At 43.2% G+C, this 14,067-nt stretch overlaps 1 protein-coding gene across 2 annotated transcripts; it reads right to left on the bottom strand.

The window, feature by feature from the left end:
* Positions 1 to 1,753: 1,753 nt before the first annotated feature.
* Positions 1,754 to 12,699, bottom strand: VBP1 (VHL binding protein 1). 2 transcript variants are annotated; one of them, XM_064518173.1, is made up of 6 exons: positions 12,578 to 12,699; positions 7,592 to 7,716; positions 6,437 to 6,503; positions 5,885 to 5,983; positions 3,920 to 4,058; positions 1,754 to 2,957 (listed from the first exon to the last, which is right to left on the bottom strand). In XM_064518173.1, the coding sequence occupies exons 1-6, from the start codon at positions 12,662 to 12,664 to the stop codon at positions 2,887 to 2,889; spliced, it is 588 nt and encodes a 195-aa protein (XP_064374243.1). In that variant the 5' UTR covers positions 12,665 to 12,699; the 3' UTR covers positions 1,754 to 2,886. The 2 variants fall into 2 exon arrangements, with proteins under 2 accessions (XP_064374243.1, XP_025965805.1); XM_026110020.2 differs by having other exon boundaries at positions 12,514 to 12,670.
* Positions 12,700 to 14,067: the final 1,368 nt, after the last annotated feature.

Here is a 14,067-nt window from a genome sequence, read left to right on the forward strand (position 1 = left end):
ACATTTTTCCTCTAAAGGTCCAATGATTAGATCTTTAAAGCCAGGCACCTACCTTTGAGAAACACTGTAGCCATTCTATAAAAAGCAAAAAACAAAAAACCCCACACCCCCAAACAAACAACCTGAAACATTTCATTTCACCCTTGCATGTATAGCAACTGTTACATCCAAACCTACATCCCACAGTAGTGGGGGGCAGGAGGCAGAAGCACCTTAGTCTCTCCATGAGGACCTTCCCTGCAGGTAGGACTAGTTTCACAGGAGCCAGCACAGTTTATGCACGCTGACATCTTGTTCTTACAGTAATGAAGATTTAACTGCAAAGGACAGATCAACACTGGACAGAGATCCACCATCTGCAAGCTAGAGTTCTTGTCTACATTTTTTTTTTTTTGCTTGATATCTAAAAATACCAGACTTATATAATTGCCATGGCCATGTCTCCCCCCTCCCCCCCCCAAAAAACCCCCCAGGTACCTTTTGAAGCTGCTGGCCAATTCCAGCTCTGCTGCCCCCCCCCCCCCCCGCCCTAATACAAAACATTAGGTCATTGGTAATCGTACGCAGTACTTTTGCCAGCACATAAATGCTTAACTCATCATTTCATTGTGCACAACAAAGAAAGGCAATCTCTGCCTTAGGACCAGCCAGAGAAAGCAGGAAAGCGTGCTTTAGCCTGTTGGGAATCTCATTAATCCAAACAGAAGAGAAAACTGCAAGAGCAATCAGGACATGTGTGCAGCTGCCTTTCCTTTCATTGCTGATAGTCTTAAAAAGAAAGGGAAGGAAGAAGCCTGCAGTTTAGGTAGTCCCAGCTTCAGCCTAGCAGAGCTTGTGCAGATACCTGTTACCTAATAATACATTAGCTATTACATACATTAATCTTTTCTCTGCTAAAATCAAAGTCACTGCAACAAATAGTAGCCTCCATAAGAGGTATGGAAGAGCCAAGGCCAAGCAAAACCTAAAGTGAATTCACAGATGAAAGCACATCTTCCCTAATGGCCAAGCCATCAGACAGCAGGCACTGAGGCGTCCCATCTTCTCCTGATCCCTTCATACTAAGGCCAGAACCCAAGACATACAGTTGACATTTTCTAATGAAACTGGCACAGTGTATTAGTGAAAATAACCAAGTAGATGAGCAAGGAAAAAAGTTGAGTTATGCAATAACAACCAAATAATTTTTGTCTGAAAGCTTTGGGAAATGCTCTATGCAACAGCAGGTTGGTTAAAAAGCCTGGGGACAGAACTGATGCAAATCCACAGCCTCTGCCATGCTCAGGAGCGGAGGCTGCTTCTCCTCGCTGACAGTGGTCAGTTCTACCTGTGGCTCCCCGCTGATGCCGTCCATATGAATTACTTGTTTTCTTCCTCCATCTTTCCTGCTCTTGAATTCAGTTGTGAAATTACCACAGATCCTTCCTTCCCCTTAAATAAGATTTTTCCAAGTACTTACTTGTGACCAGTGTTAAGAATTTACCATTACTTCCATTTCTGCAGCTCTCACTCTTTTACCACCACAGTGGTGTCAGATCAGTTTGCTTGTATTCACAAATCCAGATGTGCTGACTCACATCCGCTGTTTCACTCAAGCCAGTATTCAGCATCTACACCTTTCATGTCTGCTGCTTCAACCAAGTTTCTTCGCCCCTACCCTTAAGGCAGGAAAACATTATACGAGATTATGCACAAGATTTGTGACTTTCCCCCACAAAGAAAGATGCACAAAAAGAGGTGTTTGCCACAACTGTTTAGTTTTACTATTTTAATATCATGAAATAAAAGTACAAAAACTTTACAGGTATATTGTTTATTACATGAAGATTGAACAGTTAACATCTGCATTTATTTTGTAGCGAAACCTGTATTCTAAGTCACAGAGTGTGAATACTAGCCACTGACATCACCACTGAGCATTTCATTTTAGAAAGAAACTGCAGAGGTAAAAGGCAACAATCTTGCAAGGCTTCATAATAACCAAAGAAATACTCCACCTGTTAACACCAGAAGAAGTACTTCAGGAGACCATTCGTATGTTAATACAGGTTTCACCACCTAGGAGGCTGAGAGCGTTAAGACATTTTAACTGGACATCTGTCTAAGGGATCGTACATGGGGGTTTTCTTGTTTACAGGCTATCAGCATTTTGGTGTCCTTGTTCAACACATTTGCAAAAATAAGCAGTGTTGGCATGTGTATGAAAAAGAACGGGGTGAGATCACCTGCAGTCTCGACATAGCTTGTGCTGTTTACTCCACCATTCTTTTCTGAAGACAAGTCACAAACTGTTGCAGGTAAAGTGCTGAGAGTTCAGTAACAGACAGTTAACTAACCTGTAATTATTAAAATCAAGTTTATCCCAAGTGGATAGATACCCAGGAATGCTTGTAGGTTTATGCTGCCAAAGAAGTAATTGACTGAAACAAAATCCAAGACTTCACTGTACTTGTTCTGTTTACTAAAACATTAGCTGCATGTCTTCCCAGCCCAAGTTGATTTCAGCTTCATCAACTGCACATAACAGAGATGAAAGAGTAAACTCTTCAATAACCTGCTAAAGTGTCAGAGCCAATTTCATACTTGCACCTCACCTTTTCAAACTTTCAGGCAGAAATTTACTTATGACAGACTGGTCTCATCAAAATGCTATGTCCTTTGCTAGACTGTGCGGTGTCTTCAAATAATTCGTAATTTCATGAAGCATGCACGAAACCAAATTTTGAGTTTACAAATAAATAAAATGGTGCTCACCATTGTTTTTATTCTTATATATTTTACCATTTACTGAAATGATTAAAGTAACTCAGTCCCTTAAGAATGAACTCTGGGGGTGTTTAAATAAAAAATATTTGGAAATTGAAACCACATTTAAAATTGCCAAAACTATGCTTTATTTTTGGAAGGGTCTTCCTTGTTTCTTCTCTTTACATCCCAATTATAAACTCTAGCCATATCTGAAGATACAGAATTAAGGAAACAGCTCATGTATTAAGGGAAAACAAAATAGAAAAAAAAAAAAAAGAAAAAGCAGGTTATGTACTTGGCTGAACATAATTCATTTCACTTACTTGGGACAGTCAATATAGAAACCAGTTAATGAAAGAGCTGTCTTGGTGCAAAACCTTCATACCAGAACACTAGTATCTGTTAATACCTGTAGCATCTATACCATTTATTTAACACTCTAAAACGGTATTACAAAGAAAAGCATTTTTAGTTTTACTTACAGCTACTCTCTTCTGACTTCAGTCAACCTGCCTCATATCAGTCACATTTGCCTATTTCAGGCATTCATCCTGCATCACTAGATATCTTAAATATCAACATTAGAACCCAGTAATTGTGCCTTCATGTACTGAATTATCTAATGCCTCTGTTGCAGGCTGTCCTAATCACTAGGTTTAAAAAAAGAAAGAAAAAAAAGAAAAAACTCAAATCCAGGAGAGGGTTCATGATACTATGATGAAGTTGGAAAAGTTAAGCAACGCGTTAGCTAGCACCAAGTTGCTACAGCAGTGCTTGTATTGCTTGGAGAACATTGCAAGAGCAGTTGACTCGGGCACTACTACCAACAGCCCAAACAACAGGATTTATACGCTCTCTAGAGGCCACAGCACCAGTCCACACCTTCAAGTCATTCCCAGTCCAGGTTTGCAGCCATTTCTGTAGTTTTCACAGGGACCCAATTACTGGCACGAGCTTCGCTGTATCAAACCCACCCATCCTCACCCCGGCACTGGAAATGCCACATCCTGTTTCACTGCTAAAAAGTTCCTGAAGTGCTACAGAATTTTAACTACAGCTAGTTTAAGATAAAAACATGTCTGGAAATTAATAAATACCTATAGGTTACCCACCACATATACTACCTCCCCTGCAAATTAAAAAAAAAAAAAAAACAAAGAAAAAAGGATACTGACTTCTGTAGTGGTAAACTGGTCTCTAAGAAAATCCAGGTCTTCCTCTAGAGAATCAAGGTTTCTTGTGGCTGTTGACAAGTTCTTCTCTAACAGAGCCTGAGCTTCATCAATATCATATTCAAGCATCACATTGGCCTAAAAAAAAAAAAAAGAAAGAAATATTTTTAAGCTTAAAAAAAGCTTTCACTCTTGCATTACAAGCAATAAGCCATAGCATAAACAGGCTGAAATACTCATAACTCATCACGTTAACAGAAGCGTGCCCTGTTACGCCAGGACTACAAGATTCAGGAAGAGCAAAGCCAGAATTCACTTGAGGCCTCCATCACTTAAGTAACTGAGAGACAAAACCCTCTAGTGACATGAAAAAAAAGTTCTCTCCTCATTGCTAAGCAACAAGGGATTTCACTCTCCGTAGACTGCACTTTTACGTGTCAGCATCTCATCTTCATTCTTTTTGAAAAGCAAAAAAGTTCCTAACATTTCTTAGCAGCATCAAGTGTTAAGTAATTTTTAAAACAATTTCTGCCACATTCAAGTTTAACCTTAGAATTTCCCTATGCGGGAGGCTGGCAAACTGCCTAATGGCATTAGTTCAAGAAGGTGTTAATAAAAAATTATCACAGGTATTCAAAAACATAAGATGTACAAGAGCCCTATCCCATTCCATAGTGGCTTTTATCTACAAATCTTCATTTCTGTAAGGAGCTATCACGTGAAGAGATAAACAAGCAGTACCAAGTCAAGATGCACCAGTGAAGCTCTGTCCTATTCAAGGACTGTGTACTGAACAGAGCCACGTACTATTATTACTTAACTGGATACCATTCCAGGCAATGCTATACAAAGGTGGAAGTGTGGTAAGCGTTTTTTCCCCCCCCCCATTTTAGATAACTGGAAGCTATAGTTTCCCCAATAAAGTGAATACACGTAGTCCAACTCACAGACAGACTATAAGCCACAAGGAGGAAAAAGGGCAGAAGGCCAAAGAATGCCTAAATATTATAAACTGCTCGTGCTACTTCTGTATGAACCAGCAGGAGGATAAACTTTCTCCAACATGCTGTGGCAAATCAAACTTGCAGTGCTCCAGGAAAGTCACTTTGTAAATTCTGCAGCCAGTCTCTTGACAGCAACAAGGGATCAGACAGAAATCTTTACTTTACTTATGACAGGACAAAAAGTAGGAGAGTTTGGGAGCAACTGCCTAATCAGACAGCATCCTACAGCTGCATTTATCAACAATGCTTTTGTCTTAGCCAGAGTTTTGTTTGGCAGCCAATCACATGGGAACATCAGGGATTTAGAAGTCTCAAAATAAACATTGGTGAGTTATCTCTACAGATAAGGAAGCCTCCAAATAGAGACTATCCCAACCTGATACCACTTAAGTACTTAGAAATCTGTGTTTTAAGCTCTGATCCCACCAATCTTTACTAAAGAACTCTACTCTACACACTGGTAAGAGAGAAAGGAAAAAAAAAACCATGCTGCGAGGAAGAAAAACCATCGTTTCCCCAAACTTACGTGAAAAGGAGAGCAAGATGCTAAATAGAAATAACAGATAGAGAAAACAGGAAGCTAGTTGCCAAAGTAATTTGTTGTGTTGGACACATACCAATCCCAAGGAATGGTGGATGGTAATTTGAACCACAATGTGATAAGGAAAATATTTATGAATGTGTTTTTTGGAAAAAAAAATCCAGTAAAGTTACAATTCTCTAAAACTCTTAGGATTATGTTATATACAGACACCAAATAACATAGTAGATGAAACCTCTACTAACATGTTGAAATTGTCTTGTTCAATTTGCTCCACCGACAGGATGCAGTTCTACTACGCACACAGGAACAGAATTATACAATGTCTTTGAGGTGTACAGATGAGACAGCAATGAAAACGGTCTTTTGTGCCCATAAGTTATTAAAAACAGTTTCAGAAAGAGCTACATTTTACTTACCCCCAACCACAAACAAACTTTATCTGTAGGAGGAACTGAAGCTTTGCAGTACAGATTATCTGCCAATAAAAATCTGGTTTCCATTGGATTTGTGGATTCCTAAAGACAAAAGATAAAACTTAAAATTACTATTTTCACTGGAAACTTACGTCAGAGACATAAAAATTACAGTAAAGAGCACACTTCTCTGCTTGATATTATATTAACTTCTGTGGAACTATACATAATTTTACTTCAACATTCAAATTAGAGTCCAAACACTAAAGCATTTTAAAAATACATATTTAAAAACAATATAGAAGTTCTATAAAGAGTCTATAAAGTCCAAGTTTAGCTGCAATCTATACACTATTAAAAATGAAGTTTCCATTACAAACATTAACTTTTTTTTTTGAACTAGCTTTCAAAAAGTACTACATACCTTTAAAACAATTCTGTTATTTTTAAAGGCATATTAAGTGTGCTCTCCAAAACATTTCTTGCAATGTGTTCTGTTAGGGTGGAAAGGCAGTTAGCTTTACTCATACTCACTAGATATTCAAAATAGTTTACCTTTTTCTTCTGCATGTGTTTTAAAATTTCTAATGTCTGTTTAATTTCAGGAATCTGACTTTTTAGCCTGTGAATTAACAACAGTCATAATTTATTATTTTACACAGACACAAAATTTTCTAAACAAGTGATCAGCTTTATTATATAATCCAACCACCATTTTAAAACTTGACATTCTAACAGCTTTTCAGACTTAAAAATGAAAATTTGAAAGATACGGCATGTAAAAACATCTCTTCTACAGCCTCACCTGCCTCATATCATACTGAAACTCAACAGTTTTCTGTCTTCAACAAAGCAGCAGAGCAATACATACAGCTTTCAAAGTGTAACAAATATTTATTAACAATAACTTATATCTGCTTGCTATAATGGCATATTTTTGCATATTTCTGATGTCAACAGAGGAGTGGGAAACCTCAGAAGAAATACAGACAAAAATCATGGTAGATGGAATAAAACAAGCGTGTTTCTTCGGAGGACCACAAACTGCATTAACAACAGTTTAGTGCTACAGGAATTAGTGGTATTAAAACAAGAACTCTCTCCAGAGCCCAGGGCATGGGCCTCCGGCAAGCCTTGCAGCAGATTAGCGGAGATGCTCGGATCCCCACCAGCCTTGCAGGCATCCAGTCCTCTATAATCAATCAGGCTCACACAGCAGTAGCCTCTTAAGCAGGCCACCAGCTATAAATTATGTGGGGTTCTTCCCCATGCAAAGTAGTTTAATCTCAAATAAAAATGTTACTCAAAGCTTTGATTTTAGGTTTACAAAATTGTATTTCTTACCTAGCTTCAGAACAAGACTGAAGCTATTGAGGAGAGATGAAATTACTATGCCAAAAGTTATAGGCTTGATATAAGAGCCATTTGTCAAATTATAGTCTTAATTTTTTTCAACCCAATGTAAATAAGAGAATAACAGTCTTTTGGCATTAAAGGCTAAGGACCAATTTAGCAATACTGTAAACTTTTGCATATAATCCTCAGGAAGAAAAAAAAAAACAACACAAAAGTGAAGCCAAGGCTTTCTGAAAGTACTGCAAGTATTAGGTCTTCTAACATTACTTTTTTGGATATTTAAATAAGCTAGACCATATTTTAAAAATAGAACAGTGCTAAATATTTCCTAATCCTGCAAAAATAACAACTTACCTCCTTTTCTTCTGAGCAAGATTAAGTTCCATAAATTTATACTTCTGATACTGCTCATCCAACTTCTTAAGAACTACATCTGCTGTCTCATTTCCAGGCTGTTTCATAAAGGAATCTACATCTTCCTTTATGGGGAGAAAAAAAGACCTCAAAGTTAGAACAGTTTTAGAAATTCCAGATATAGTCATGTTATCATCTTACTGCAACTAAGCCCAGAGATTTTACATGCAAGTAAACATTATTTTTCTGGCATAAAGTACTAAATCATTTTGTTTCTTTTCTTAGTTAGCCTTTTTTTTGTTTTTGTTAAGAGAGAGAGAGAACCAAATAATAGACACAAGGAATATTTCATAACCATACTTGCTAGTGCTAATTAGTGGTGGTTTCAGCCCTGGGCAATGTTAAATGGTATCTAACAAGGGATATCCTCAGACCAAGTCCAAAGTTCAGTTTCCTATCTGCAAAGGAAGGATAATGCTTCTTTTTGGTTAATCAGATTATGAGCTATTTACGATATGACTAATGAAATAAAAGAATCGTGGCCTGATCAAGCATATGCTATGGCAGAGAAAGAGAGAGGTAAAGGCAAGAAAAAGTGATATTTGCCCAGGTTAGCTTTATGCTCATAAAGCTTGTCTCCGTAAGTTCCTTTGACAGTCCGCAGAGAGCAACCAAAACTTGTAAAGAACAATTCAAGTCAGTCCTACCATCAACTGGAACCGTAGTCAACGAGGATGGGCCTGACCAGGCGCGAAAACTGACTTTTGTAAATGCCTTCAGATTCGCAGAACGCAATTCATCTGCCTAGGGTCAATATTCTCCGTCTAGTTAGACATGTCTGGCTAGGGATCAGTCGCGAGTTTCTGGCCTTGACAACATTTACCGCTATCGTAATTCAAGATTACTGCACTAGTCTGCTGCAGTAATTCTTCCGTTGGTTGTCCAGACAAATTCTCTCGCCTGCTGAACATCTCTGAACTCCTAAGAATTAAGCCTAAAAAGATGCTTTGAATTTAGATGCCATAGTTCTGTAAAATCTGATAAAAGCCAATCACAGGCCTTTTTGGTTTATCCCCTTATACCTACGTGTTTCCATTCCAGTACTTTTACATAAGGAAAAGACTATATTACATTAGTAAAATAAATAAATGCATTTAAACTTATAGCTGTTTTCCCTTATTATTTATAACTCATAAACTCCCTTGGCTAAGAGAAACTTACTATGAAATCCCCCAGTCTCGTAGGAAGTCACCCACCTTCCTTATCAATTAACCAAACCTGAAGTAGAAACGTGAACTGCACAACAGACATCAGCAGGCATCACGGTCCAAGCGGTACGACAGCAAGAGAGAACTCCTAAGATTATATATATATTATATTTCAGATTAACTGCCTAAGGAAAGCCTCAAACTACCTCACCAAGAACAAAACAAGAAACAGTTCTGCCTCCTGATGGAGCCTGTCGTGAAGCTTTAACTGGAAAAATGAAGGTTAGATTCAGGCAAGCACTGTAAAAGCAAAGTCACAGGATGTTCCGAAATGAAACTCCCTCTTGTGGAAGCTATTCTGCCTACATAAACCCCCCAAGGCAGAAAGCAAGAGCAGTAGGTAACCCGGTGGGCAACAACGCACTCCGCACGCAGCCCAGCACCCTATCTCCACTCCAGTCTGTGCAGAATGCACCCAAAAAGCGAGGGTGAGTCCCCGCAAATGAAGGTGCAGGCAGACAGATCTTGCCAAAGAAAAGGTTCAGATCCCTTCTGGACAGGAGCGACTCCAGGTCCTCTGTATCCTGGCGACCCTCTCCTAACCCCCAGCCCAAGGGAGGCTCCCGTTTATCACTCAGGTCTCCCAACCACAGCTGCCAAGCCCCACTCACCGGACCTGCGGCCCAACTGCAAGGCTGAGATGCAGCCACTCCCCTGAGCTAGAGCAGAGCAGATCTGTAACACAGCTGGGTATCACTGCTACCACCACATCTTGTCCGGATCTCTGCTTCACAGCATGTCACGGAGCATCTCAGCTGCAAAATCACATTGTGGGTACTGCTAGGACCTGCCAAAACGCATCTTTCTATCTTTTTAGGAAGAAAATTCACTGGCAAAACAGCATTCTCGGATACTGCAGAGGTAATACAGACTTTACAAACGTCAAGCAAAGCCACATAAAATCTCTGTAAAAGCTGTGAAATACCGTATGACAGCACATACCCACGCAGCCTTACGTATGCCTTTGGGGTGACGGCCCAAACAAGGAGCCAGAGGCACACGTGCTGCTTCTGCAGAGAGCTGTCATCACCTGCGGGCATATGCAGGGAGCATGGCACAAAGAAACACTTTTCCAGCTGTGCATCTCCTGTCCTCCAAGCCATAGGTATGCTACGGAAGGCAGAACAAGCAAGGCATTTTCTCTGGAAACATCTGGACCACAGCTCAAAAGAAAATAGACCTGGAAGTTGTATTTAGTGTGTTCTTTAAAATCCAGCGAGACTGAGTTAGCGTTTAACGTCACCTGAAACCCAGAGGGGCACAAGAACCCACAGGACAGCTTTAGCTTTATCAAAGTCTACGACAAGGCATCCGCCATAAACTCTTTGAAGAGCATCTGCTGAATCAAGATACTTCAAAAAAGCATCGTTAAAGACAAAACTCACAGTAAGAACATGCATACAGCATGTGGTGGTGGGAAATCAAATTAGTAATCAGTAATTTTTTATGAGCACAATGACATACAATTTTCTTAAACATTTTGTATTCCTAAAAAAAAAATTCTGAAGAAAAAAACTAGTAAAAAATCCATCCTCAGACACTAATATCTTCACTTTCTAGAGCAGAGTATCATTAAAAATTTCTTAGCATAAGCTTATTTTGAATAAAAAAAGTCTATCTTAACATCTACAACCACCTAAAACCAGCATACTGTCACCAGGTACTCTAAAACCAGCATAAAATATCTCTTCTGCAGGTGTATTTGATTAGAACATCTCTCAAATCAAGAAATAATAATTAAGAAGCTTCCACAGGTTTTAAATCCAGACACGAGGTTAGGAAGAATTAAAACAGACGCAGAGAGCTAAGCTGCCGCCCCCAGCGCTCTCTCAGGCCGCATGGCACCACCTGCGAGAAACTTCAGACAGAAGTGTCAAAAGGAAGAACTTGCAACCAAGCACGGTCGCCACCAGCAGCCACCAGCAGGAAGATGCCGGGTCTGACAGATGCCCTCCGAGCGGCTGCTGCGACCGCTTAGGTTTCCGTCTCCTGCGCCCTGCCAGGGCGAGCCCCTCCGCTGCAGAGCGGGCACAAGCCACCAGCGCTCCTCCGGCAGGAGGCCCAGGCTCTCGCAGGGCAGCTGAAGCTGCAGGCGGCCTTCCCTCTCTGGCGGTGCTACACGAGCCTCCCGTAACAGAGCGAGAAGTTAGCTGCAGGCAGCAACGGCTTTACGTCTCAGTAAGATTTCCCAAACCTCATCCTTCAAGTAGCTAATATTTGCTAAAGAATCTTAAAGAAATACAAGGATCTGGATGCATTGAAAACACGCGTAACATACCCCTTTGTTCACGATCGAGACCTATGCTTGCTGAGTAATAACACGATGCAAGTCACAGCAGCTGGCTCTCTGTAAGAGCTGCCAAACCTGATCAGTCCAGACAGTTCAGGTAGAGATATCAAGAAAGATCTGACAAAGATAGATTTTCAAAGCCTAAGAAAATCTCAGTAATAAAGAAGCAAAATGAACAAAGCATTCAGGGCAGGCACCAGACATCAGGAGATGAAACCCATGGGAGCCAGGTACCTCAGTGCGCACGAGATGTGCCCGCGTGCCCTGCAGCATCTAACACGTAAAGCCCTTTTTCTTTAAACTGGCCCCCACACATCAAGAAAAGAGAAAAAGGTTAAGCTACGGTATTTAATGCAGCATTCATGCTGTCAGACATCCCAATGAGGATCCTTACTTATTGATCAACCTAAATAAAGTAGCAACCAAGACAGCATGCAAAGAGTTAGCTTGCAGCAGAGAACGATTAAAAAATGATTTTGGTGTTATGTCAGTGCACGAATTGATGAATTCTTCTTTTTCAACCATCAATAGAATTTATAAGTGCTGCTTAAATCACCTTTTAAAGCTGATAACCAAATCTAGTCTCTTTCCAGAAAACAAAAACCTACCATGTTCATTAGTTTTAGGGAAATCAGGGAAAGCTAGCTGGGCACCACGGTCACTTCTGGAAAGTGATCCTGCCCGTGTATCAAGAAGTACGTTAGGAAAAGAAGAGACAAGGAAAAGCAGTAAGAGGGTAAGGTTTCACACTCCGAGAAACCGAGGAAGCAACTCCATCCTCTCCAGAGGAGAAATGACTACAAGGAACCATGATTTCATTTGTACAGCAGAAGGGCTCATTTGTAACGTGCTTATAAATAGCCAGCCAATAAAATAAGATGATAAAATTTAAGACGGGGACTTGAGTTCGCTGTAAAATTACGCGGTTTTAACAGAATTAGGAGAGAGGCCAGACGAAGCAGAGCCCCCAGGAGGAGCCCTCCGGACGAGGCACAGAGCGGCTGACAGCGACCAGCGCCGCGGCTCCCGCAGGAACAGGCCACCCCGCACCAGCCCAGGCGGCTCCGGCGGCCCCCCGCGCCGCGCCGACCCCGCCGCGCCGCCCCGGGTCCCGCAGCCTCCGCCCGCTGCTCGGGAAGGCAGCGCTCGGCCTCCCGCGGAGCGACTCTCGGGCCCCCGCGGGTCCCACCCGCAGGGCCCCCCGCGGGTCCCACGGCGCTGTAGCCAGGCGCTCCGGCCGCCACAACGGCCGCGCCGCGCCGCGCCAGGCCCGGCCCGCCGCCCGGCCCCGCCGTAGGTGCCGCCTGTCGGGGCCGGTCCCGGTCCCGGCTGCCCGAGGCCCCGCGCCTGGAGCGGCGGCTCACCACGAAGACGGCCTCGGGGATGCCCAGGGGGCCCCGCTTCCCGCCCGCCGCCGCCTCGCCGCACCCCGTCTCGCTGCCGCTGGCCGCCGCCATCTTGGGGAACCGACGCTGCGTGCGCGGCCTTCGCCGGGACGCCCCGGCCGCACGTCATCACGTCGGCGCCGGGCCCGCCTCCACCCCGCGGCTATTGGCTGTCCGGCGTTGAGCGACGGCCCGGCGGCGACGCGTGTGACGCAAATTAGGGGGCGAGACAGGAGAGCGCGGGGCGGCCCCTATTGGAGCGCTGCGGGAGGGGCGGGGCCGCTGTCCCCATTCACAAAGCGGGAGCGGCGCCGCGGGCCGCCCCCGCCCCCAGCAGCGCCACGGCGGGGAGGCAGCAGCAGGGGCGCGGCCGAGGCTCCCTGCGGCGGCGCGCAGAGGCTGGCACCGCTGCCTGCGGCCCTCGTGGCGAGCGGAGGCTGCCGCGCCCACCTGCTTCCTCGGGAGAAGCTCCCTTCGCTCACGGAGCGCGCTTGCGGCGGGGCTGCAGAGGCAGCGTGAGGCACGGGACACGTGCGGGGGGGCAGGCAGCAAGGCCCCACCGCAACCCTCCGCTCAAACGCGCCAGGAGCTTACACTGTAGAGACGTGGCCCTTGCTGCCGCACCCTTTCATCACCTCATTTAACAGTATTCAGTGCGACCCTTTACCACGCACTTGTTACTATGCAATTTACGGAACTGTGCCAGCTGCTGAAGTCATTACTGGGAATGAGTAATGCAGCTTCCAGCAACACTTGAAGGAATGAAACCTTCTGCGAGACAAACATGCCTGTCTAGTCTGTTAACTCAACAGCTTGAGAGCTTAGTGCTTTATAACCAAGACAAAGCTTATGCTGGAACAGCACTGGCTGGCAGTGACACAGCAAGAATTAGTTATTAAATATTTCAAGTTCCTAACTGAAAGCAAGTGTCTACAACTCAATGAAACAGAAAGGCAGCCATTGAAAGCAACTGATCTTCAAAGCTTCTAATTTAGAAACAGAAACATCTGCAGGAGAGAGGTCTTATTAGCATGTCTTTCCCAGGCCCCAAGAGCTCAGCTGAAACAGACTGGTTAAGCAATGGTTTTGACTGGAGGCCAGCTGCATCCATAGTAGCAAACTAAGACACCCCCCAAAACTGACCCTCCCCCCCCCCAACAACACAGTGTCCTGGGGGGCTTAAAGTCAGCAGAAAGCCCATAAGCAGCCACAAGCACTAAGCATTCCACTTAACTTAAAGTTTCCATGCCCTTGGTTTTGAATCTTGAGGCTGTTTACACACCACACACGATTTGTGACTATACTACAGTGATTCTAAGAGTACAGAATTATGAGAAAGCCAATATTTTAACTTTACACTCCAAGTTGATTTGCCACTTGGCTGTGGAAAGCTCATTTCTCTTCCACATTCGCACCTCAGTGAGACAACCAGCTGCATCTTCCCCTCCACTCCCAGACCAAGCCCACCTTTCCTAAGAGCCTGCAGAGGGAAAAACAAGTTACTGCTTCTCAAAGAGAAACCGGAATAATTTG

The sequence above is a fragment of the Dromaius novaehollandiae genome, chromosome 11 (assembly GCF_036370855.1).
Source record: "Dromaius novaehollandiae isolate bDroNov1 chromosome 11, bDroNov1.hap1, whole genome shotgun sequence".
Lineage (NCBI taxonomy): Eukaryota > Metazoa > Chordata > Aves > Casuariiformes > Dromaiidae > Dromaius > Dromaius novaehollandiae.